The 24,731-nt window shown below is 40.1% G+C and overlaps 1 protein-coding gene across 8 annotated transcripts in view; it reads right to left on the bottom strand.

Annotated features, from left to right (window-relative positions):
* LOC107225353 (protein Fe65 homolog) overlaps nucleotides 1–24,731 on the bottom strand; it is a 191,496-nt gene that overhangs the window by 71,905 nt on the left and 94,860 nt on the right. Inside the window, exon 1 of one of the 8 annotated variants that reach the window (XM_046744149.1) lies at nucleotides 10,008–10,059. The exons of the other annotated variants lie outside the window; for them this stretch is intronic. Coding sequence (XP_046600105.1) covers nucleotides 10,008–10,044 — 37 coding nt within the window. The 5' untranslated portion in view covers nucleotides 10,045–10,059. Of the gene's footprint in view, nucleotides 1–10,007; nucleotides 10,060–24,731 lie in introns of those variants that run through there. 8 annotated transcript variants of the gene reach the window in all.

The following is a 24,731-nucleotide window of genomic DNA, read 5'->3' as shown; positions in this document are numbered from 1 at the left end:
GATAGACTGACGATTTTCAATTCTGAAATTTTATATGTACCTCATCCTAACTGCATCAGCTATGTATATGTAATCGACATATCGAAACCGTAATTTCTGTAAAAAGGTTTACCTGTCCTGAATATATGTTCGATTTCAAAGAACATCATGAGTGCATTTTTATGGAAATGTCGAACAGACTTTGAGAACCTAAGAAATTTGCAATAAATATTGACTTATTATTCACTTTCAATCATCACAGGTTTATCGTATGAAGTACAATTTAGTTTTCATGAGCTGTAAGAAGTCCAGGTGTACGTTTTTGGATCACTCACCGATTTTACGATAATTTACTAAGTATTTCGCGATTACCTATTCTTACGTATTCAGCCACACGTCATTGTATGCATGTGCAGAAAAAATTACGTCGGCTTTAGAAACGCAGGCAAAATGGCGCATGACGGATCACTTCGAGTCAGTGAAAAGAGTGCGGTATCCGAACACCGAAATCTGAATGAAATGCATATAATCTCGCACGAAACTCGAGTGAAACGATGACGTGAGAAAGGAAAGATTTTTCTCAGCGATCACAAAAAGGCAATCACGAAAAACTCAGAATCGCACTCTCGTTCATTTTAAACCAAATTAAATTTCTTATCTGCTTCTGGTATCGGGCACGGCTCGAGCCACGCTATGCTTAATGCACAACCAGAGGCAGGAAGCAAGTGTGGTGTTATTGGATTCTCGTTTTATTTTTTTATGTTAACGAATTTAATAACCACTCGGTCAAAATGCGACAGCTGGACGAGATAATGCGACCCACAGGAAGTTTGATAATTAGTGAATTTTTATTTTTCTCAAACAGCATCAGTTTACACGAGCCAACATTTTATTACGATTAGACCACCCCTAATTCATTTCGATAAATATCTAATCGCGCATTATATAATTGCCTTATTTTTCACCCAGTTTATAGCCCTTATCAAACAGACATTATCCTTTTTCCTCACCTACAATAAATGACGATGTATATTCGAAGAAAAATTAGCTCCTCAAAAAAAGGATATAAGATATCTGATTTATACTTTTTATGTACACCTATAAATCTCAAAAATGCTGCAACCGAAAGTGTTCAATGTGGAAAAAAGATCGATTATGAAATTTGTGAGAAAACAGCTGAGGCCGGGATGTAAAGAATATTCGAGAAAGAATATTCACCATCACTCCGGTAAAAAGACTATGAATATTTGTTCATTAAATAATTAACGACTGGTGTGTAATTATCATATACCGAATACGTGCGATTTAGAGTAAATGCTGTTCACAATTAGAATGCAGTCACGCTCACCCGCAGTAATTATTCAAATTTGGTAATATAATAACGTGCATTTAACAACGCGTGTGCAGTGATGTTTAATTAACAATGTTATTCAGCGTAGCAGATTGCCCATCTACAAAATGTATATTACCGATCAAAATTTTCACTCTACAGTGGTAAAATTGCATAGTTATCTCAAAGATCTGCAGGATGCGATTTTAAGAAACGTGAACTGCGAAAATTTTGATAAAAAACGCACACCCGGATTGTCGTTGTCAAATTTTTCAAACATTCTTGCGGTTCGATATAACTTTTAAAACGCGTTGGAACATAATTTTTCCGGCAAATGAGCTGAAGTCAGAGTAATTGACGGGGGTGTTATTGTTAAAAATTCACAAGTTGACGCGCTGCGTTTATATTAGCGATTGCAAGCGTGGTTGAACGGAGCGGGGGATAAATCCATATCGGTTATAAAGGTCGGCGGGATAATCGATATGCACATAGGTAAGTACGCTTTGACGGTGCAGTTCGTAATCGACATTAGGCTGCTACTTGAACCGAGAGAATAAGAGCCACCGATGCATAAGCGAAACGTAGCGCGATTTTGGCTATCGGGTATCAGAAGATGACGGAAGGATTAAAGCAAAGAAATAGAAAAAGAAGACAAAAAGATAATGGCAGGGCTTGCAGGAATCGCGAAAATTCCTTTGCTATCGTATTACAGCGATAAGGCACAGTTTTGTTTTTGCCAATTCAACTGTTTTTCATCTTTTTCCCGGTTTCCTTTCCAAACTTACTACGGGAAATATACTTATCAGGGCATTTGTAGAACACACCTATGTATAACACGTATATGCACAAGTTTCTTGGTGTGATTTGAGAAAGTCTTCTCATTAGATTCGCATTTAGATACCCGCCTGGAATTGTCCTAATGTTTTCAAGTTTTGTCATTTTTTCTCGCTTAACTCGAAACGCAAGTTACTAAGAACTCTCGACTTACTGGCCATTTTACTTTATACTTCGTTCTTGCCATAATAGACATTAGATCTGGACACGAAACATATGTTTCAATTTTTCGGATAGTTACTGCCCTACAGTGTGTTACGCTTGCAAAGCTCGTTCTTCAAATCTTGACATTAGTAAAAAGTCTTCTTTCGCGGAAATTGTTTTTAGACAATACTCTGGAATCGCGTAAACAGTTTCTCACGTACAATCTAACACCAACAACAAATTTCAAGCATGCCAGTCAAAATTGGTGACATGAATTAATTAGGTTCGGGCTTATTGAACCGAGGCTTATGGTTCACCAATAATTACAGCAATCGATCATTGGTACATACGTACAGAAATGGACGATTCACAATCATTTTTCAGAAAACTGAGTCGAGTATGAAAACAGAGCATTCTGGTAAAAATTTGATCTACTACATGGATGAAGGCCTAAAAGAAGAATTGATGTACATAATAGAAGGGTCACAATATCGAGATTTCAAAGGCTTGAAAATCTGTTTGATAGAATTTAAAAACGTGAAAAGTCGAAACATAGAAAAGCCAAAATGTAAAGAGTAAAAATTATGACAGTTCCTATATTTTGGTTTGACACATCTCGAGGATTCTATCATCTGATCTTTCTACATTTTGACATTAAGCATTGTGATTTACTTTTTTAAATGTTTTCAAATTATACCAACTAAATTTCCAACTCTGTGAAAGTTCAAAATTTTTACCCCTTAACTGCGTGACCATTCAACTTTGTCCTTCCGAAAACTAATATCCACGTAACCACGCTGTGTGATTACTGCTGATGGTTGAACCAAAAAAAAAGTTTCGGGACAAGAACCGCGTGCAGCCTCCAAGGCCCTCCAGTGAACAGCTTGAGAACGATTCTAAACCGTGAAGGTACGGCGACTGCAGCCGGTCATACGGCGAGTGTGAATATGCGATTAAACTTAAACCACTCGGTGAAGGAAACTGGCGCGGTGAAGGCTCGGAGTCGTTTCGAAAATATATTTGACCCGTTTCGCCGTTTGCTCCCCACGCCGGGAAATGACGACCCTTAGCGATGGTGTTACTCGCGAGGAAAGCTCACAGAGAAAGCTTTGAGCACGTTCAACGGCGTTTCCCCACCTCCTCAAGCTTGAACCGCAATGTTACGCTCTCTTCATCCCCCTGTTTAGAGTTTTTCCGCGGTGTGGCCATCTGGACACGAACATTACACCCCTTCCCCCTTTCTGTGGTAACTGCTTACGTGCAGTTTAGGTCGCTGTACCTGCTGCAGGTGCACGAAAACGACACTTACTACGGATCAGAGTTTTATCCCAAAGCTTGCTCACCGCGCCGTTTAAACAATGGGTTGCGGTATTTTTACCCTCAAACTGAAAACCGACCACCACTTAGAGCAACGGGGTATTGATTTCCGGTTTCGAATTATACGCGTTGCTATCTACCGGGACTTGTCCGTAACGATAAAAAAATTGGGAATAACTTTGGCTTAGGGACTTTTATAACGCATAATATTAAAGTTCGTACGTAAATACGGCGAACAAATAAGTCTTATTTCCTTATGTATATTGTACGACGAAAAATTTGAAGAAAACGCACATTTTTTTCGTAATTTTTACACAGACTTGGCCTGCTTGTTCACTTGTGCCACAGAAACAATTATCCGGGATAAAATTATTCGAATCAATTGAGTTATGGGTGAATTTTTTCTCGGCTTTGCTGTTACTCCGCGATATTTTTTTTCTTAATTTGACTGATTTCGCAGAATTTGGTACTTTGGAATTTGGACTTTTCTTCATCGGATTATATCTGTAAAAATTATTTGACGACGTTATAAATCTGAGAAAAATATGTATACCGGAGAAAAGAAATATGATGTAAGTTTTTTGTAGGTTGAAAAACATTCGATTTAAAAATCGCTGTTCCCGCTACTTTTGAAATTTACGTAACCGTGGAAAGTGTAGAGGAAATTTTTTTCCAACCCACCAGCTGCAATAATTTCGCACAGCACAGTCTGACCTTGGGTGTTCTGGGCGCACGGCTCGCCGGGTGGCTCGTTTCCCTTTATCGCTGGGGGTGGAGGGGTTGGTTGGCTGGTTGGTTGGATGGTGCGAAACGGCGATAAATACGTGAATAAATAAGAGAAGAAGCCCAAGAAGGTGTAAAGAATCGTTTGAAGCATTTCACAGCGCAGACAAATATGGCGTCGCGTCGTCGCCAAGGTATCTAGTATAAGGAGCTTAGTTTGTCGGGGTTTGAAAAGTTTGCAGAAAATATTAAGCGTCGCGACAGCAGTGGCGCAAGTATATTTAACCAACAGCGGCAATAACAGTATTTCTCTGAAAATATTAACCGTTTACCCGCTTGTACGCGCTTACAAAAATTTTCAAGCTTAAACTTGGCACTGCGAGCTTTCGTACAACGTCCGCTATTTGCTGCTCGTTCGGCAATGATTCCCTCATTCTTTCTCTCTCTCTCTCTCTCTCTCTCTACATGCACTTGCCCTTCTCCCTCTCGTTAATTGATCCGGGAAAACTCGACCGAGTCAACGTCGCTAGAATATAATTGTATGGGAGGGGGAGAAATCATTATCGTTATTTGAAATTTCAGAGTGCCGACTAACGGTGTCCAGAAAACGACGGACAAGCCTAATGGCATACCGGGTGTAACTTTCTGCTAAAACGTAACAGCGTTCGGAGCATATCCGGCAGGAGATCTTAAGGGAACCGGTACGTCACGGAAACTGATTGTTGAAGAATGTAAATGTCGATTTTTTTTCGCGACTATCCGAAATCCCGATGGTTTTGGGAAATTCATTATTGATGTCTGCTGCTTGACCGTGAAAAATCAAATTCTACGTAATTTTCCATGGATGATACACAAGTAGATTTTTCGATAAAAGGAGTTAGTTTCGTGAGGTCTTGAAGGTATACCGTCAATCTAATTTGAATTCACAAGGTACTGTTTTCTGAACAAAACATTTCATTTCTTGTCGAATTTGGAAACCTACGGGATCAAATTTGATACAGAAAATATTGTCTATTTACTAGACAGTGAGGAAAAGTTGAAAAAATAAATCGTTATTTTTTACATGATTCGGTTACAACTGAAAAGCAAAAAAAAAAAAAACTTTGCCCTCAAGCGGAAATGGGATGTCTTCCGAAGATAACAGTAATTATTGTACGAGCTGAAATTCGACTAATGGTGTACCTTCTATCTACTTATGATTTCAAGTAACTGATTTTACTGAAAAATGAACATTTATGCTAACCTATAATGCGCGATCCGTTAGTTGACTATGTAAAATGTAGTTTTTCATGTTCAAACAGTGAACATCAGCTACGAGAATCGAATTTTTAATAGGTCACGAATTTATAGTGCTCGTGAGAAAAAGTATTTGTATTCTATAGTAACTAATTTCCGCGTATTATAGTAAATATTTTCTCATCAAAATTACCACTAGAGTATATAATATAAAGTTAGACTTATGATTCCGTTTTATATTTTGATTTATTGTAAATTTTGTACACCAGCTACTCGCGAGCTTGCAACGCGACACGCCAGGATAAACGGGTAAAAAAATAAATAAATAAATAAATAAACTTAAAAAACGCACGGGATCAGGAAGGACGACGTTTCTGTCGGTCGAGGGTGGGGGAGGATCGCACATGGAGTACCGTTGTGTGAACGTAACGTCGAGGGAGAAATTACAAGGGGTTAATCAACGAAAGAAACTACCTGCACTACCGACCTACAACGTTGTAACTACCTCTGCGCGCTGCAACAACTTCGGTGTGCAGCTCAATTCTCTGTAAAGTGTAACTGCGTACATCCGAGTGCCTGCAGTGCGATACGTACGGGTGTGTACGAGAGTGCATCTACGGAAAGTCGGTTGTATGTACGAAATCTAGTGCTTGAACGTACACGGAGCTAGAGGACGCGATATCCGAACGCAACGCGGTGGCCGGATTTTACGACTTGGACGTGGAATACAGCCGAATGGATTTCTGTACCTGTACATCGTAGAAAGCTTTGCTTCGGTTGTTTTTTACCTTTGTTACGACGGCGAAGTTCGCCGAGAGGTACGATAAATTTTTCCTCGAAAAAATCCAACTCGGAGTCATCGATTACGGTACTTCAAGTTTGCCGTTTCGTATTCATTGAATCTAATTTTCTTGGACAGTGACTGATATCAAAAATAGAACAATTATCGCGATAGTAATCGATTATAAATAACGATTTTGAATCTCAAAAGAAACATTGTTTCACTTTCAGTCAATGTAAAGGTCCATTTATCGTCAATTTTAATCAAAAGAGCAAAAATAGAACCTTGCGTACAAGTTTCGTGAAACACGGCCACTTGTGATACCAAATTGATTTGCAAAATTTGGATAAAGTTTTACTTTTGATCGTTGATGAAGGCCTCGTTTCTATTTTTCGGTTAGTAAATTTTCTCCAGACACTAGCAAAGAATAGCGAGAGTAAAGAGCCGGTCCTCGCGTATGCTTAAAGAGAGAAAACAACAGAGATTGATTTTCATTGAAACATATTTCGCACTTGAATCCGCAATGTATACAATGTAAAGAGGAATATATTCTCTTTAAATTTAGCGCGCTTAATGATCTCCACGCACGCTTATATGACACCTGCTAGATGCCTCGTCGAGTACGAAATGGACAGGTAAACAGAGTCGAGATAGAGAGAGGGAGAGATAGAGAGAAGAGTTAAACAATATACAGAGCGGTGAAAGAGAGACGAATAAGTGGCCTTAATTGTCGTTTCTCTTATTTACAGGTAACTGGCCACGTGTATATATATTGTAAATAGTAATGTGAAGGGTAAGAATTCTCGACCTCGTAGATAGTATATTAGTGAGTCTTGGTGAGCGGTCATAGAAATGTATAACGTATATTTTCGTTAACGTTTCGGCCCGGACATGGGCCCTCCGCAGAACGATTAATTTTTTTTATTTGACTGTCAAGAACAAAAATTTTCAGTAAGACACAAATTACTACGGATGTAATACTATTGAAAGTTATTGTCTATTGTAGGTTAGTAAGAACATATCAAATATCTGATATGATTAAAAAGTAATAGAGCTTAAAAAGTAATTTACCTTTTGTAAGAAAGAGGATTAAGACGCTGGTCAGAATCATAAAATACTATTTGGAGAGCGAAGGTTCTTCAAATAGCATGACAATGAACGTTGTCGACTTCTCCAATTGTTAAAAGTGTAGGTGTAAAATATATGAAAGTTAGTAGTTAAAAAAAACTATGTATATTCACTGTGTATGAGTCAAAATATTAAAAAGGTTTAAAGAAAGGTTTCATGATAGTTAAAATAGTTTAATCGATGTCGAAACAATGGTAGTGGAATCGTTATGACCCTATTCTCCATGTCTAAACAATTTTGTTAAACCGTTTGAGTCGACCGGTAAACGACGACTGTTGGGAGAATCAAATATGACCCAGAGTGAAGGTGAACAAGTATAAACATATACATTGCAGAACGCGACGATTTATTTGGAAAGAAAATTTATTTTTCGTTAACGGTATATTCGTGCAAATATTCAGCTGCGTGAAAAACGACCCGACTGATAACGATGTGTGCCCAAGTACCTATAATAAGAGCGAGGTGCACACAATGGGGAAAGTTGAGCGTGGGAGGTGAGGGGGAGGTTTACGAAATAAAGTAGTTTGTGGAACGTGATCGTCTGAGGCTCGTAGTCATGGTCGTTGGCGGCATACGCGACTTATCTATACCTATATGCTTCGATGTACTCTTAACACACGTAGGGATTTTTGACGTCCTGCAAGCAGAGAATGCTCCCCGCAGAAACCGGCGCAGCCCTTGCGCCACACCCCCAGCCTGAAGATAAGAGAAAATTTATAGTTAAAGTTGAGACTCGCGAGGCATAAAGGGCGGCGAACGGAAGGGATGAAACAGAAATACACAGGGGGAAAATGGGGGCTTGTAATGTTATTAGGGTGGTTTCTTCGCTAATTCGGAGAAACCTTTCTCCCCAGCTTTCTCGCCCTCTCTTTTTCACCCCTTACCGATTCCTGCCCCCGCCCTTTCCCCGGATTACAAGACTGCTAGATTGGTCGGCTGGCTGGCTGGCTTTGAAACACCGTAGCAGCAGCAGCAGCAGCCCCTAGTTGAATTTCATTTTATCGCTGTCCTGTTTTTAGGAATAGCTTTTTGTCAGGAGTTGAGGCTTCGCGAGTGAGTTTTTTTTTTCTCTTTTTTCTGTTTTATTCGTGACATAGCCGTTAAACTAACCGCGGAATTAATTTTATACCACGGAGAACCGGTGAAACAGTCACGTTCCTCACCTTTTAATGAACCTTCCCTCTTCTCCACGTTACATCCAACAGCTTCCCGCTGCTACGGTATCCAATTTCGCAAAAATTTACTCTCAAACAGTTTTTTTGTTTCATCCCTCATCGAGGTCTTGAGCAAAAAATTGTACCTACAGAGCTGAATCGTACCTACACCTACACTTGTATATAACAGTTTTTCAGTTTAGTTTCAGTTTATTCAAGTTTATTTTCAGACTCGCTGGGATTCTACTTTCAAAAGATTACTGCTAAAAGATTCGTACGCTTATTCACTCGTAGTTTTCAGGGCAGTGCAATTCCTAGTTCATGATCCGATTCCGCTCTCTTTGATTTTCATTTCTGTTACTTTCGGTTACTTTTACGCCGTGAAAAAAGGCATCCCCTTTTCTGCCCACCCGGTTAGCTCTCTCCTCCCTTCTCTCTCGCTCTTTCTCTCCATATGATCCGCGTCCGTGTCGTATAAAGATGAAAGGTGCTCAAGGGTCTAATACAACGTAACATTTATGACCGACCCCGAGAAGAAGCTTGGGGGAAAAATACTACTTTATGCTCCATAACGGCTGTCGTAATTGTGATGCGATTACCAGCGCCTTAATACTCCAACCGAATCGAAAAGTCGCGTCTGAACTAGCACATTACAGCTGGGCTAGGTTTAATATCACTCTCGGTAAAAAATATCTCTCATCTCCTAATCCTACATAAATTTTCAAAAATGATCGAAAAATAAAAAAATGTTTATCCAGCTTTTCATTGTGATTATCGTATCAGACATAAACTAATGTTCAACCAAATTTATTTCAACATATGAATAATTTCTGTTTTTCGTTCGGCACAAAATTGTGCATCGTAATATCAATATATTTCACAGTAGTATCAGCTCCAATTTTTTATTTTAACATTAACAAATTTCAAAAATCTGATCTTGCGATAAAAGGCAGGTAACAAATGAACAGATTGCGAAAAATCGAGTGAGAGATGTTCTAGTGGTAACATTGCCATTAGTTGGGAAATAATGCTTGCGGATTCTGTTGCAGAAGCCATGCCAAAGGTCAGACTTTTCAGCTCAGCATTCTGCGTAGAACGTGGCGGGTTGCTCAACCAGTTTCATTCCCTCGTCCTCTCTTTCAGCCATTCCTCCGAATTGATATTAGCCCACAGAAGAGCACAATTTTTCAAGTTGGAAAACTAATTCTGAGTAAGAGATCCCCTATTTTTCATTGGCCCCTGAAATTATCGGTTACGAGCGATCGACGATCAAAATTAATCGGCGCCACGAATTCACCTGCTTCGTCTCCGCGAAAAACTATTTTTTTTTTCTGTTTGCCACTGACAATGAGACACTTTACAACTGGTGTGGAAAACGTACCTCTTCCTCCGTGATAATAGCCCAGCCAGCAGTTCATAAATGGAAGTAACTATGCTGCGACAAGGTGCTCGGCATTCTCCAATCCCGTCATATTTTATGCGGCATGTTTCACGCATCAGAAAGTTCCTAAGGTGAACCATAAATAAGGCTGGACAAATGGCATGCCGGGTGATGGTGCAGGCGGTGAGGTATGTACGTAGGTATAAGGGCATAAGTTTCTTCGTGTCACGGTAACTACTAGAGAGAGAGAGAGAGAGAGAACTAGGGAAATACGGTAAGACACTACAGAGGCAGAAGGGCGGCGCTGAGACCGATGGAAGCTAATCTACTCGTTGTAACTCTTCCAGTCGGAATGATAAACCGAGATTGCACCGCTGCACTTTAACTCCTGTAGCACATGTGTCTTATATGTATACCTACCCGCACCTTACGCGAACTGTTTACGGGTGGGAATGGGTGTAATTTATTTTCCTGCAACGTCTAATCAAAATGGCTACTGTCGGCTGCACGGTAAACCAAAGCTCAGCATCGTCAAACCATTACATCGTATTTTCAGAGCGAGATGGTGCGAAGGTGCGTCATTGATAGTATCGCAGTTATTTCATTTTTTTGAAGACATGTGAAATGTCGATTCACGGTGATTAACGAAGACGTAATAAATTCAATCATCAATTATGCATTATACAAATGACATTCCGAAGTTTCTAAGGCGATTTTGCTTGTTTCGCGTGTAATATATTAATCGGTGCACAAGCGCAGTGTACTGCAAATACGCATTTGCACAAACGGTTTATACCGCAGGTGATGGAAACCGGATATATAGAAGCTGGGGCTGGTGTTCAGCGGGGCGAAAATTTCATAATCCCCCGGAGAACGGGATGAAATAAAATGGCGATGAGTGAAGTGGTTGAAAAATAAAATCTCCGGAAAATAGGATTGTTCCGAGGCGATAAAGCCGGGAAACCATTTGATGGCGGCAGGTTTATATACGGGTAACAGATTTTCGCGGAAAGTTTTGGATATTTCAAATTTATTCGCAAGTATAACGCGAGTCCGAAGATTTTCGCTCGATCCCATAATATTGAGAAAGAATAACTCTGACCTAATCATCGACGATACCGCGCACAATTGACCCTCGTTCCTCATTTCCGCAGCATATTCAGGCTTGCTTCGCGACCGCAAGACAGGCAATAAAATTCACCGCCGTTGTAGCATCGGCTGATTTCAGGTAAAGAGGGTGAGGTGTAGCAATTTCGACAGGATTACTTTCGAATCGATTCACACGAACCTTGAATAGCCTCCATTCGTTTCTGTCCTGCGGTAATCGGATATTATATCCTCAATTTTCCAATCCACTTGGAATCCTTTGCAGGGACACAATTTTACCGATACCGGCATAATTCGCAGTGTCAATGTTTCGGCTCGTTTCGAGACGCTAATGCCGACCCTCAGATCACCGGTTTGCAACCTTAAGGAAGGCTAATCGACTTGTGAAAGAGCCTGATACGCCAATTACGCCAAAGTACCACAGTCCGCTCTTTTTCTAATCACCTAAAAGGTCGACGACGGGCATTTTAATTCCCCCTTGCAAATCGAACGTTGATAGCTATTTTCCCCAAATTATCCTTCAGGGAATCCGATGATCCAAAGAAACCTGTTTCCGCATTGATTTCGCCTTCGGTTTTTTCATTCGTTTGATTGTTTATTTTATTTTTTCGTATTTCTTTCCCGCCAGCTTGTTTTCAGGTAATTCGAATATTGGATTACTCACATTGATCCCGATGGTAGAGACACTGGGGTATTTTCTGTACACCTTACCACCTCCGGACATAAATCAATATCAGAACTACAGCTAACACCTGATTAAGGGGATTCCCAAGCGGTGAAAAAAATTGCTGCAAAAATACACGCCTAACGGGTGCCAGATATCGTCTTCTATCAGCTCGAACTCATGAAATAAATCAGGACGATTTCGAGACACCGTTCCGCGAATGTGCGCGTCGTAAATGTAGAATTTACGATAGCCCTAATCCTGTCTCTTTATTAACTATTCATCGGTCAATCCAAACGAAGAATCGAGACTTCTGCTATCGAAGAATCAAGATTTGGCAGTTTATTGGAAAGAGACTCCATTCGACACACGTGCATTGATGACTGTGTTCGCAAGAAAAGAAAATACAGCATAAATCCATCCAAATGAGGCAAATGTTTAGATAATAATTCACGATGTCCAAATAAGCCAGGGTATAAGGTATAATCAGGAATGAAATTGTTAATTGGAAAGTGCTGAGCTGGGCTGGGATGCCTTATCCTTAGCCAAGCCCGTGCAGTCAGCCTATGTACGTTGGGCCAAGCAACGGAATAGGAATGAAAAATAAGGGTAGCTTTCGACGAATCGAGATTACTGTGATATTAAAAAAGCATCGTCATATATTTTCTTACGGGAGCTAGGGCAGCGATCGAGCACCCCTGGAACGCCTGACCGGTGGTGGGTTTGCTTGTTTATAGAGAGTCTCGCTCAGATTAACAGGGTATTATTAGTAACAAGATTATCCGAAGCGCAGGAAAGCAGAGGGGAGTTTGGAGCGCGCGTGCTCTAGTTGAAGCCCCAGCTGCTGCAGGTGTGTCTGCGTGCTGGCCCTACACTGATCTCATTACTGTCGCACAGAAAATAACCACGCCCGAGGAAACTTCCGATATGCGGGAATATTTTCACCTGCCATTCCGGTAAGTAAACATGGGTTTAAAAGAAGACAAAAAAATAAAAAATCAATAAGAACTGAAGTGTGCAAAATCAACACAATTCTATGTCTATTGTAAATATAATTTTCCACGAGCGTAAATTGAACACCGTTATTTTAAATATATATATATATATATATATGGGGAATTCTACGCCAACGCAAGCAACGTCGGTTCCTAACCATTTCTGATTTTATTCAAAAATTTGTGTACGATTGTCACAACTCCAAAATAGTACCCTGACTTTTTGAAATTTTTTTTAATACAGTTGTTTTACTCATGATTATTTAAAACCAACATGTCTTTGACGGTAATTTAAAAATCCCTCAAAGTACTCAAAAATTTCCTTTACTGTTTTTTCGATTTTTTTTTGGAAGAAAGATTAAAAAAAAAAAAAAACAAATCAGAAGTAAGAGTCAATTTACTATGGGTGTTTGCGCGAACATTTTCATATGTAACACCGAATATTTGAGATTTTTTCGCAGATTTTTAAATTACGGCCAGGCATGTTGGTTTTCAAAACCCATAAATAAAACGATTGTACTGAAAGAAAACTTGGGAAAATTAAAGGTGCTGTTTTGCAGTTGGCACAATGGCATAAAATTTTTTAAACAAAATCAAAAATGTTGAAGTTTGAATATTGGTTGAGTCCGCTTGGAATATTCAGAAAATTCAGACACATCGTAGCATTTAACTGATACAATGATATTTCTTGAAAACCACTTTAAGAATGTATGAGACCTTCGCCCGTGTAAAAGATTATTTCAAAAATTCTCACGATCCATAAAAATGTTAAAATAGGCAATTTCACCTTTAACTACCTCGTTTATAATTAATGTCAGAGAAATCACGTTATTCCGATATGTTTTTCTTCTTAAACAATGCGAACAGTCTATAAGAATTCAATTTAAATAATCGCTCAATTTATTCACAAATAAATTCCCTTCAAATATTTTGAAATTGTTCTTTTTTCTCAGCTACTCAATTGGCACAAAAAACCCGACACGTACAACGTTATAATTTAGAGGTAATAAACTTATGACTTAGGTAATAATAAGTAAATTGTTGTTTGGATAAATATCCGATTCATTGTCAGATGTTTAGTGGAGAATTTATTTACGAGTAAAAGGAGCTATTGCTTATCACCTTTTTTTCGGTGAAACAATGGTACAGTAACGTGATATCCTCGTATTCTGTGATATAATTTTTTAACCAGATGACGTAATTGTAGATTTAAGCTTCTGCACAGTTTTTGAGCGGTTGTTTCGTTACTTGTTTGCTGCAACAATTCTTTTTGATCTGACCGTAAATTCCATTCCACGCATCATCAAACAGCGTCATCGAATCGGCACCGCGATTTGGACATGTCAGATTCGTCCAACCCCGTCTCTGCATTTACCCTGAAATCCATCGGTAGTGCCTAATTTTGATTGACATAGAGTCAGCGAGCGACGATTTCACTTGTGTTTATGGCGTTCGAGAGTTTGTATCCCCCTTGCTCATCGGTTGGCGAAACTTAATTACGAAACACGATTTTAGGTGCATCAGGGTGCCAAGCGGTTCATCCCGTTTCGAGTGCAGAGAACGTGACGACAGCGTCGTTCGCTCGAAAGCGGAAACCAGGAAATTCTAATCAGCCATACTACGTTGTAGCAGGCATCCTGCGGCTAAATTCCACGCACGTATCCTGGAGTAGAAAAGGAATACATCTGCTGAAATACGCGACGGGTGAATTACGATCGCGTCATAGGCGCGATTAGTTCTCACTCCGGCGCAATATGTAACATTCATGTAAAATGTTCCGAGCACCTCGAGTACCACTGTCTCTGTATTATGCAGCGGTTTAATTGCGACCAAGGGATATCACGCCCCGGATTCTACCGGGTTACCGGAGGGTGTGACGAGAATAGCCCGACGCTACCAGGCCGCTTCTTAATAGGGAGAACCCACCCCGGGGACAGCTATGGCATTTTGGATGGATTAGCTGAATCCTACTGCGAATCCTACCGAAACTAGCATCCCTGCGAAGAATGCCCTAGGATCGTTCTTATCTTTTTATGGCCCCGAATCGGAAATAAAAAATTATATAATTATATTTCATTCAAGACTTGAGTTAGATATTCAAGTGAGACTTATAGATTATGTCGATCAGAGATTGGAAACATCGCAAACTGGAGTTCGAAATGGGCGGACGGAGGAAAAATCAATGAGGAATTGGAAAAGTATACTTTTTTCTTTACGGAAATCACACTGTCCACAGTTTTTCTTATCACGTATGAACCGTTACATGTTATTGCCGTCCATACGTTACCCGGAGGTTAGAAGTCACTTTGGCGCAATGGAAATTTAGTATTCATGATCGAACCGAGCGACGAATATTATTGATTTACCATTAGGTATGCCTACAACAATTTGGAGATACGTTAGAGAACCCGAAACCATTATTATTTATTATACCCACGCGTGGCGTCGCTGCCGTGCCTTCGGCGGATGTTGTTGGGCACTTCCCAGCTACGTTTTGGTGGCTAATTTAAAAAATTTACCTTCGAAACTTTTAATACTTCATATAGTAGCGAATACAGTTTTTTTTTTTAATTTTGTTTCAAGGAACGTTTAATTATTCGTACGTCAAATCTTTCGATAAAAATTCACACGATTTCACGTTTCGTAATCGGGTGCGCAAGATTCTCTGAAATAGTGCTTCGAACGACGAGATCGTTCCAACGGAAAACCAGAAGGCCGACGAATTTTCACATTGAATGAAAATCGAATTTCGAGATTAAAATTTGCCTATGTCCAATTAGGCGCGGAAAATAAGTGTACCTTGTGCCCGGCCAGGGTGAATATTTATTATTCCCGTGAAGCTGATTTAACCCAAACGCCGAAATAAGGGCCTGGACCCGATGCAGGATGTGGCATAACCGGAATAAATTGGCCGAATGACCGTTGCGCGGTAGGGGATGAAAATAGGGGGATAACCGATACCCCATAAATCTGAATGAAGCGGCGGAAGGGCGGGAAGCTAGCCGATCTCAGAGATCATGATTAACGCAATCGTCGAGTATATTTCTGATGGGCGTGACACGCTGTGCTCCGCAGTAATAAACCTCCGGTCGAGTATCGAACGAGCATCGGATGTGAACGGCATTAATGTCGCAGTCAATGGAATCGGCGATAAAACAACGTTGAATTGTTCGAAACGTCCTGCCGGCTCGAGGGCGCGATGCATAGTCGCGTTAATGTCGCGACTAGGTAATTCCATTTGCATAGTTGCAGCGAAGGCTGTGGGGTTGCGAAATGCATGAAAATATGCGAAGCGTAGAGGCGTGATTTGCATGGGAAAACAAGAAATATCAATCCCCGGACACGATATCAACGATGGCTAAGAAGGTTGAACCGAAAAAAATTTCGGGTTCTAGTCACTGTGCAGTCTATAACTGTTTTCATTTCATCTTTTCAAATCTAGTTGTGGGTAAATGTTATTCTACTTGTTTTTGATTATGGTCAGTTGGACTGTGTTTTCTTGAATAACTGTTGGAACAATTTGATGTTGGTGCAGCAATAAATTGATTCGAATGCCTTGTTCACTCGAAAGAATTAGGAAATTAACCGAATATTTTCGATTGAATGTTGAAGTAACCAAAAAAAACATTGTTTTGAAAAGTATCATACATACATTGTTTGGAGAGATGACAACAGGTCCTGGATCGTCGACGTTGAATCCGCGAATTATTGATAGATGGCTATAGCGAGGAAGCGGGATGATGATTACAACTGATTACTCGGTAAAGATTCTTTATTTGAGAAGGATGCACATGCGATGATGCGATGTGTATAGCGCGAGAACAGAACGATAACTGACGATTTACAGGCGGGAATACACTCGGATGATATACAGACGTGATTTCGCAACAGTATAGAGAATAGGACATGGATGCAAAGCAGATTTGTTTTGATTCGCGACACGGGCAAGCGGCTAGATTTAACGTAGGGACGGACAGGTAAACATTGCACGCGAGTGTGAGTTCATATGTGACGATGATTTGAAATGCTTTTGTTTCAACTTATGCGTCACTACTTTGCCGAAACATACGTCAAATAGTTACCGGTACCAAGTTTTGTTGTAATTTCAATAATATTTGAATCGTTAGTGTAACGGTATAAAACCTGTTACAAATTTCTGGTTGGTAACTTTAACAAATAAAATTTTGCAGATTGCCTACCTCTACAGAACTTCAAGCATACGCTGCCTTGTATAACCAACTGTTAATTTACCTTACGAATAATAATTATTTGATGTATGTAACGTGCCTACGGTATAATTGTGTAACGATATAGAAATCCTGCACATCGTGTAGGTTTTGCTGGAATTTGAAACTTTAGGAACTGAAAATACATCACAGGTAACTGGATTATTGGGAGGGTACAGCTTGGCCGGTCTAAAATGATACCTATTTTTATGAGTTTTTTTTTTTTAAAGAAATGAAAACACTTAGAGCAATTTGAGTTTGAGGGCTTTATTATTTACAGTTTCAAGAAAATTCTAGAATTTTTTTTATTGAATTTAATAACAAAATGGGGGTATGACACTTATAAATAGCGAATGACTCCGAACTCGAGGGCTTTTGCGGCGGCGCATTTCCTAACATCACTGTCTAACTTGTAACAGATAGAAACATTTTTTTTAAGTTAAAAACACCTTTTCACGTCCGAGTGCGTAGCCTGAATATTTTTTAAAAAATTGCCCTTAAATATATACGATTATGACCAAAAACTTGATGAATAAATTTTTATACAAAGTTTTAGGATTGAAATTCAAAAATCTAGCCACGGGTTCGAATCGTAAACAAGTTTTAAATATTGTGTCAAAATTTCAAGTCGATCGGATAAAAATTTACCGAGGAATCCGCGCCGCCGGATTAAAACGTGGTCGTTCGCTACTTACATGCCGTCATTTTGTTATTGTGTTTCCGTTTTCTTTAAAAAAAAAAACTCCTAAAAATTGGTATGATTTTAGACCGTCCAAGCTGTATCCCCCCACCCCCCAAGTACAATCGTATAGTTTTCAATGACGCACTTTTTGATAGAGAAAATGAAGCTTAAACTTACCTAGATTAAAATTACGCTATAGAAGTAGTAAGACAGTGTTGATAACTTCGTAAGCAAGTTGTCAAGACTGATTACTGATTGTAGATTGAAAGATTTTCGTATACAAATTTCTCTCAGAGCTCAGCACCTACACCGGAATCTCTGATATCTTTTGCCGAAGTCCATAAGGCGTTCTTTCTCTCCCCTTTAGCATCCAATTTTTTATCGATGTGTACCTATAATCCTGAAAATAACCTGCAGTATTCCGTGCGAAAGATGACGATAACAATGATAATGGATGTTACGAGGCGGAATAATTGTGAAGGTGACGGAGAAAACGAACTTCTTTCAGCGCTCGAAAGAGGGGCGAGAGCGAGGTGACGGCGGGGCGGGGGGCGGGGGTGGGGGTGGGGGGGAGGTAAACGGGGGTGGAATTCTAGGCACGCAATAACGTCTTCACTTAAGGCGACGAGGAGGATAGCAGCAGGCGTGAAAAGAGTAATCAGGTGACCGCGGCGCGTCCATGGAAATATTCAGACGAATGCGGAGAACTTCCTGATCGTTTTCTTATCTTGGAACCTGAGGGAGAAACGGTGGCGGCGAGAAATGGAGCTGAGGAAGAAAGGCGGGCAACGTCAACGTCTACAAAACGGCCAGTTTCTGACGATTATTGTTGCGAATACTGAAGATAGTATTTTTCGCTACAAAACCGTCGCGTCGTCGTCTGCGGGACGACTCGGTTTGGTGAATCGTAATTTCTTATTACAGGAATATTGTACGTGCTTGGAAAGACGGAGATGTTTGAAGGTTAATTTTTCCTCCCTCTTCCTTCCTTCCTTCGTCACGGATTATCTCGAAAAATTACCGGTAATTAAGATAATTCGGCTAATTTTACAGATATTTATCATCCATTTCGTCAGCAGTAAAGAGATTCAAAATCTTTCGAGAGTAGAATTTTTTACTTTTGCGTATTTACTGTTTCGTGACAATAGCTCGACATTTTATATCAAGTAAAGTGTGCTACGTTTCTATCATTACACACATTGATTGTGAGATTAACAACGAAACTATCAAACTTATCACAAAATGTCATGGAGCCTTCTTTGTGGAGCCTTTTACAGCTTTCATTTACCGTTGAATATTGTCTATTAAATAATTTACAATCCTAACAGCTTAAATTCTAGACGATTGAAAAGTTTATACAAAAGTTTAACTTTCACGTTGAATAACTTTCGAACGAATAGATTTATTATACGACGACTGCAGATATTTTTCATAGTGTTCAAATCTTTACAAAAATATATCTTGGTTGTTTCTGTATTTTTACCCGTTGGCAAGTTGTAAAATCCAGAAGTTACAAATAAAATTTCTCCTGAGTTAAAGGAATGGGAAATGGAGAATCGGGATAAGGAACCTCTGAATATTAATACTGAGGGCTGACATTTTGACAGCCATCTTATTTCACCTTATCTGCCACCATTGAACGTATGACTTTGGAATAAAAATAATTGATTTTGTTGAATCAGCCTTTATACGGCGTCGTCTATAAGTAAAAGGGCGTTAGAATTTTGAAGTTGTTCGAAAAAATAGCATTGCAATCGTTCCACTGGTAGTTAAATTGTAAAGAAGAATGGAATCCACAGTGAATCAGCAGTTAAAAAAAGTAGAAAGATATATTCGAAAAATCTCCAACAACATACCTGTTATATAACAAAAGTGAACCTGAGCGAATTCGAATAACACAAGCTAAGATCACAACAATGTAAGACAATCATAATTAGAATGATTAAAATTCTTCAACTTCGGTGTGTTTGATTTGATTTCAATAAATTTGGGCTTGTTTCGTTTATCATAGAGATAATTATAAGTAGTGGATAAATATAAACTCGGGTGAGTATAGTTTAACAGATGTATGCCAATAATTAAATTTGCGCATTATAACTGTTCTGTAATATAAGATTTCTCGAATGTTTTTCAGAGAATGTGTGGATACCTGGTCAGCGAGTTGAATGAGCCCATCAATATTGTAATTATAATTCAAATTACAAAACCTTCCCTCGAATTGTTGATATTTTATAGAGTGTGATATTCAGACTTATTCAGACTCGTTTCTCTTCATAGCAGAAACGTTGTTTAATTCGTATTCACTCTAATTGGCGCAAATCATATTCTTATTTCTCTTTTTGCAACTTTTCATTCGGACTACGGGTCTCATTCATCTTGCTCTACGTACATTAATTTCTTTGATAGCTCTTTTCACGTGTAAATTAAAGTGAAATTGCACAGTCGAAATGAACGTTAAACCGCGCTATACGGGCACCCACACCATAAATTTTGAAACATTTTTTCCAACCGTAAAATGCCAATTTACGTTTGAATACCCCAGTGACAGGCGGGATGCGGTCAGGGCGGGTTTCAACATTGTACAAAATTCGCGAAATTAATATTCGTCCGGCGTGACAGAGGCGAGAGCGTGTAGACGATACACCCATACAGGTGCAGCGACTATCCGGGACGTAGTGATATTCATAGCTTCCATTTCCAAGCCCTAATCCCCAAAATTCTCCCAACATAGCCTGGATATCTCTACCCATTCCAGAGCGCCCGTCCCCAACAGTCTGGAACCCCGGCGAGAAGACCCTCTCGAGTTTGCATTCCGCTGGTAATACGGAGATCGCTCGAACTTGCCGGTGAAAATTTTCGCTCGCTCCAACAGTTGCGATCAGAGGCGACAGCCGAAAGCGGAAACCAGTCTGGACTGATTGTGAGAAACGGCAAAAGCCTTGAATTTTTATCCCCAGTCACGGTGCCCCGTCTTTTTTCCTTCTCTTCTCTTCTCTTCTCTTCTCTTCTCTTCTCTTCCCCTCACCTTATTTTTTACTTCTTGAAAATCGCAGAAGCGCCACTCCCGATACGTATAACCCGGAGTCTCTCGCTTTGGGGCCAATTTATGGTAAATTATTTTACTGGCTTGTTCTGGCAGCACCTGCTGCCCCGTCTCCCCCTTCACCCCCTCTTCCGAGACGTATGGAATACCAACGGCTACTTATACTTGCAATATTTTGTAGTCGTAAAGTCTGCATCTCATATATGTTAGACAAGAGGACGCGACTCGCGCTTTATGCCCGTAGCCAATACGCGTCGTCTGCTTTTCTCTATTCCAAGACCTCGCGTTTTACTATTCTCGAATTAAACTTTTAATGCGGATCCATTTTTTACATGCAGTAATCAGAAGGTGGGACTGAGTTATTTCAATACATTTTTTAACCCCGACGCACTTTTTTTTAAATATCATTGATCAATACGCAAGGAAAATGCTGACAAATTCTAATCGCATTGTAATTTGGTAGATACTATGCGATAAAAGTATTCATGAAAATTGTGAGCAAGCAGTGCGAGTGAGAGAGGTATAATTTAAAATAGAAGAATGATTTTTTTACACGAGTCAATTGTTTTTTATTTATAACATTAACGCAGGGTTATATTGTTTCATCGCTGTCACAGTGCTGTGTTAAATCCGAACGTAGTATGAATCAAGTGGAATTTACGGTCTCAAATTATTAACGAGATAATAATACAGGGATATATATTTCTGGCGATGATACCGGCTTAATTCCCTTGTCAGCAGTATAGCAGCTGGAGTGGTGGAGGAGAGCGAAATAACGGATGGATTGAAAAAAGAAGAAGAAATCTCCGGATAGCCGCTCTCGACGGAATGTAAGCTTGGATTACCCGAAGATTAAAGAATATTGCACGTTGCCGAGTATCCGGCGTTTCGAGTCGCGCGAACACACGTCCGGGTTCGCGATTTTACTACTTGATCATCATTAAGTAAGAATTTTGTGGAAAAAACCTTTCAATTCGAACCCCGCATACAAGGAAGAAGAGAAAATCTAAATTTAGCGATTCGGCGACAGGAGAGAAGGAGCGAGACCTTTCGGAGAGAATGTAGGAAAGTGGGAATGGCGGAGAAGAGAAGAGAAGAGAAGAGAAAATAAAAGTGGAAAAAGGGAAAGGGCCAAGAGATTCATAAAATAACAGCGGGGCAACATATTGCTCTCCATGACATGTATTATGCATGAGAGTTGAAGCCGTAAGGTGCTCTATTAGTTCCAGAAATTTGTTTTTATGTATTACATATTTAGAAAAGTTTATGTACATCCCGGATGATCTTAGTTTTATATTAAATAATAATGCAGAAGCATAATATCGAGTTGGCTGGTACTTTTGTTCCTCCGAATTGCACACTTCGCTCCCGTCTTTCGCCCTTCTGAAGAGCGCCAATACCGAACACCACAGAGTTGACATCCCCCTCGACTCGTCTCTTCGTTGCAGACAATACCCCCTTCACTCTTAAGTTTCTCCTCGCGGATAATCGACGAAGCACTGCTCCGCAAGCCGCTAGGATTGTGAAATATACGGATTTTCACTTTTCACGGGGTTCCAAGTTCTTACGTTGCCGCGACCTCAATATCCAGGCTTCTTAATTTTCGCAAGAGAAAAACGATTCGTACTTTCAATGGCGAAGATATATTTCAATTTCAAACGGACAAAGTCCCGAAAACTTGGGGCCCTTTCACCCGCGTACAGTTATCACGAGTTATTGAAATTCAAACGACTTGAATCTTACTCGCATCATTGTTCTTTTATTATGCGTTGCTTTTTATATTATACTTTTTTCATTTGTTTCCCCATACAGTTGCAAGTTTTTCATAAAATGATAATTACAGTCTTTGTCAAAATTACGTCCGGTTAATTAATTTGTCGACCATTCTGATTATTTTTTATTCCTTCTTCTTATACCACTTCTACGGGTATTCATGATTATGCCGCATATAAACATGGGAGCATGTAAATACGAATACGCGAATGCCTATGACTCGGTAAATATATACATATATACGTATACGCGTAGAGCCATAGACGGGGCTAGAATGACTTCGGTAAGATATCATGTGGGATCGAGGACCGAGGGGCTGGCGGACTTCCCTCGAGACGAGCATAGCTGGGATATTTTCTCCTGCAATATCCAAAGCAAATAAAAATCTAATATTTACCCTCCGAGCTCACCGAATCGCGTCTAACGCCGCGAATACTCCTCTCGGCAATTCCAACGACACACTGCACCTATCCTCTGACAACATTATCGGATTCGCATCAACCCCAGTTTACCCTCGGTGCATGCATATATACCCCCCCCCCCATCCCCCGCCGCCAACTCTGTCGCGTCTAACTCCCTTACATTCTTACTTTGTTGCCTCGATCAAGCCCTCCCTGCTACTTTCACTCCACGCTTCGGACGTTGCAAAATTGAAAGGCGCAAAAATGTATCTTTCGTATCAAAATTAAATGGCAGTACAGATTTGGCGAGTAAAAAAATTCCAGTCCGAAGTCCGTAAGTTGTACCTTACCAAACTAGCTGTTTGCCAGCATTACGAATGGATTACGTAAAATTCTGGATTTAGATGTGTAACTTTGGTCATCGTGACGTACTTCAATTACGAACGATTATCGTCAAATTCTTTTATCATTTCCGCGAAATTCCGAGGAAACGAAGAGGTTCGTCCAACAAATACCAAGAAAATTGAACCTGTACCGGGGAAAGGCGTCATCGCGATTTCCAGGAGGTCGAGTCACTCCCCCGCTTTTACCACGCCGCGACGTTATGTGGTATAAAATTCGGCTCCACTCTTTAACTTGCAAATGAGGGGTAACAGCTTTTTGTCATTCCACCCTTGCTCCTTTTGTTAGGTATACACGCAGACGCACACATACAGGCTTAGTTTGAGTTACATGTAAAAGTTTCTCTCCTCAGCTTTCCCCCGCTTTCTACGTTGGCGCGTCGGTCAACACTTTTTCTCCACCCACCGTACCTTCGATCTTCGCTTCTTCTTTAACTCGTTTTTCGTTTCGTTTCTTTTCGTGCCGTTTTCTCGGCTCATCAGTGTGTATTTCTTATAGTCCGCCGCCTCGCCTCCCGAAAGAAATGACGATAAAGATAAAAAATATAACGACTCGGCTTGTAGTCTCTGTTTCGTGCACTGTGCCGCACAATATCGTTATACCTGTAATATTAACCTCCGTACTTTGATTGCTAATTAACTTCCCACTCCTTCTGTTCCGACGAAAAGATAAAAAATAAATAAGGATACCTAGTTATTGTAATCACCCGAAAATGAAAGGTTTCGTTTTCTCGAGATCCCAACGTTTCAAGATCTCGAAAACGTTGACGTACTTCCGCGTGTGTGATCAATATTTGTCGGACGACATCTGGAGAACGAATGAGCGGATTTTGATGATTTAAATTTGGTCACAATCAACGCGTCCTTTCTTAACTCGGAACTCATTAGATTTGTGATTTTATCGGTTGGATGGCTTTTGAGTTATTTGAATAATAAAAAAAAAGTCCCGTTATTCCAATACTACCATCAATTTTCAAACGCCTGCAAAGTTCCTCCGTTATTTATAAAGGTATGTCCGTCCTTTCGAGTGACAATTTCTACGCGATATTGCGATAGTTGAGTGTGCAGGGGTTGTACAGCGGAGAGGCGCAGCACCTAAGGGTTCGCGGTCGTCCGGCAGGATAAATTTACACCCATCGATGATGATGTGGGCGTTCTACGTCAAAGGCTGACTCGCTTACCCCGGCATGACACACACGGTGTTCTATACGGGTGATGTAACGCAGGGTATCACCAGTGGGGAAGTCTGGTCTAGTGGCCAATAATCAACGCTCATATCGAACTAGATTCTGCGTTGAAATTTTACCTCCACGGATTTTGAATATTCCATGTAGTTTGAATATCGCCGATGAGGATGAAAATTTTTTATCGTTTCCGAAGAACCGATCCGTGCGTCGTTGTTGGTATTATCGGAGCAAAGTGCGAGCATGTT

The sequence above is a fragment of the Neodiprion lecontei genome, chromosome 6, assembly GCF_021901455.1.
Source record: "Neodiprion lecontei isolate iyNeoLeco1 chromosome 6, iyNeoLeco1.1, whole genome shotgun sequence".
NCBI classification, from domain to species: domain Eukaryota; kingdom Metazoa; phylum Arthropoda; class Insecta; order Hymenoptera; family Diprionidae; genus Neodiprion; species Neodiprion lecontei.
Note: the sequence above shows the minus strand (reverse complement) of the source record. Positions and strands in the feature narration are given on the sequence as shown.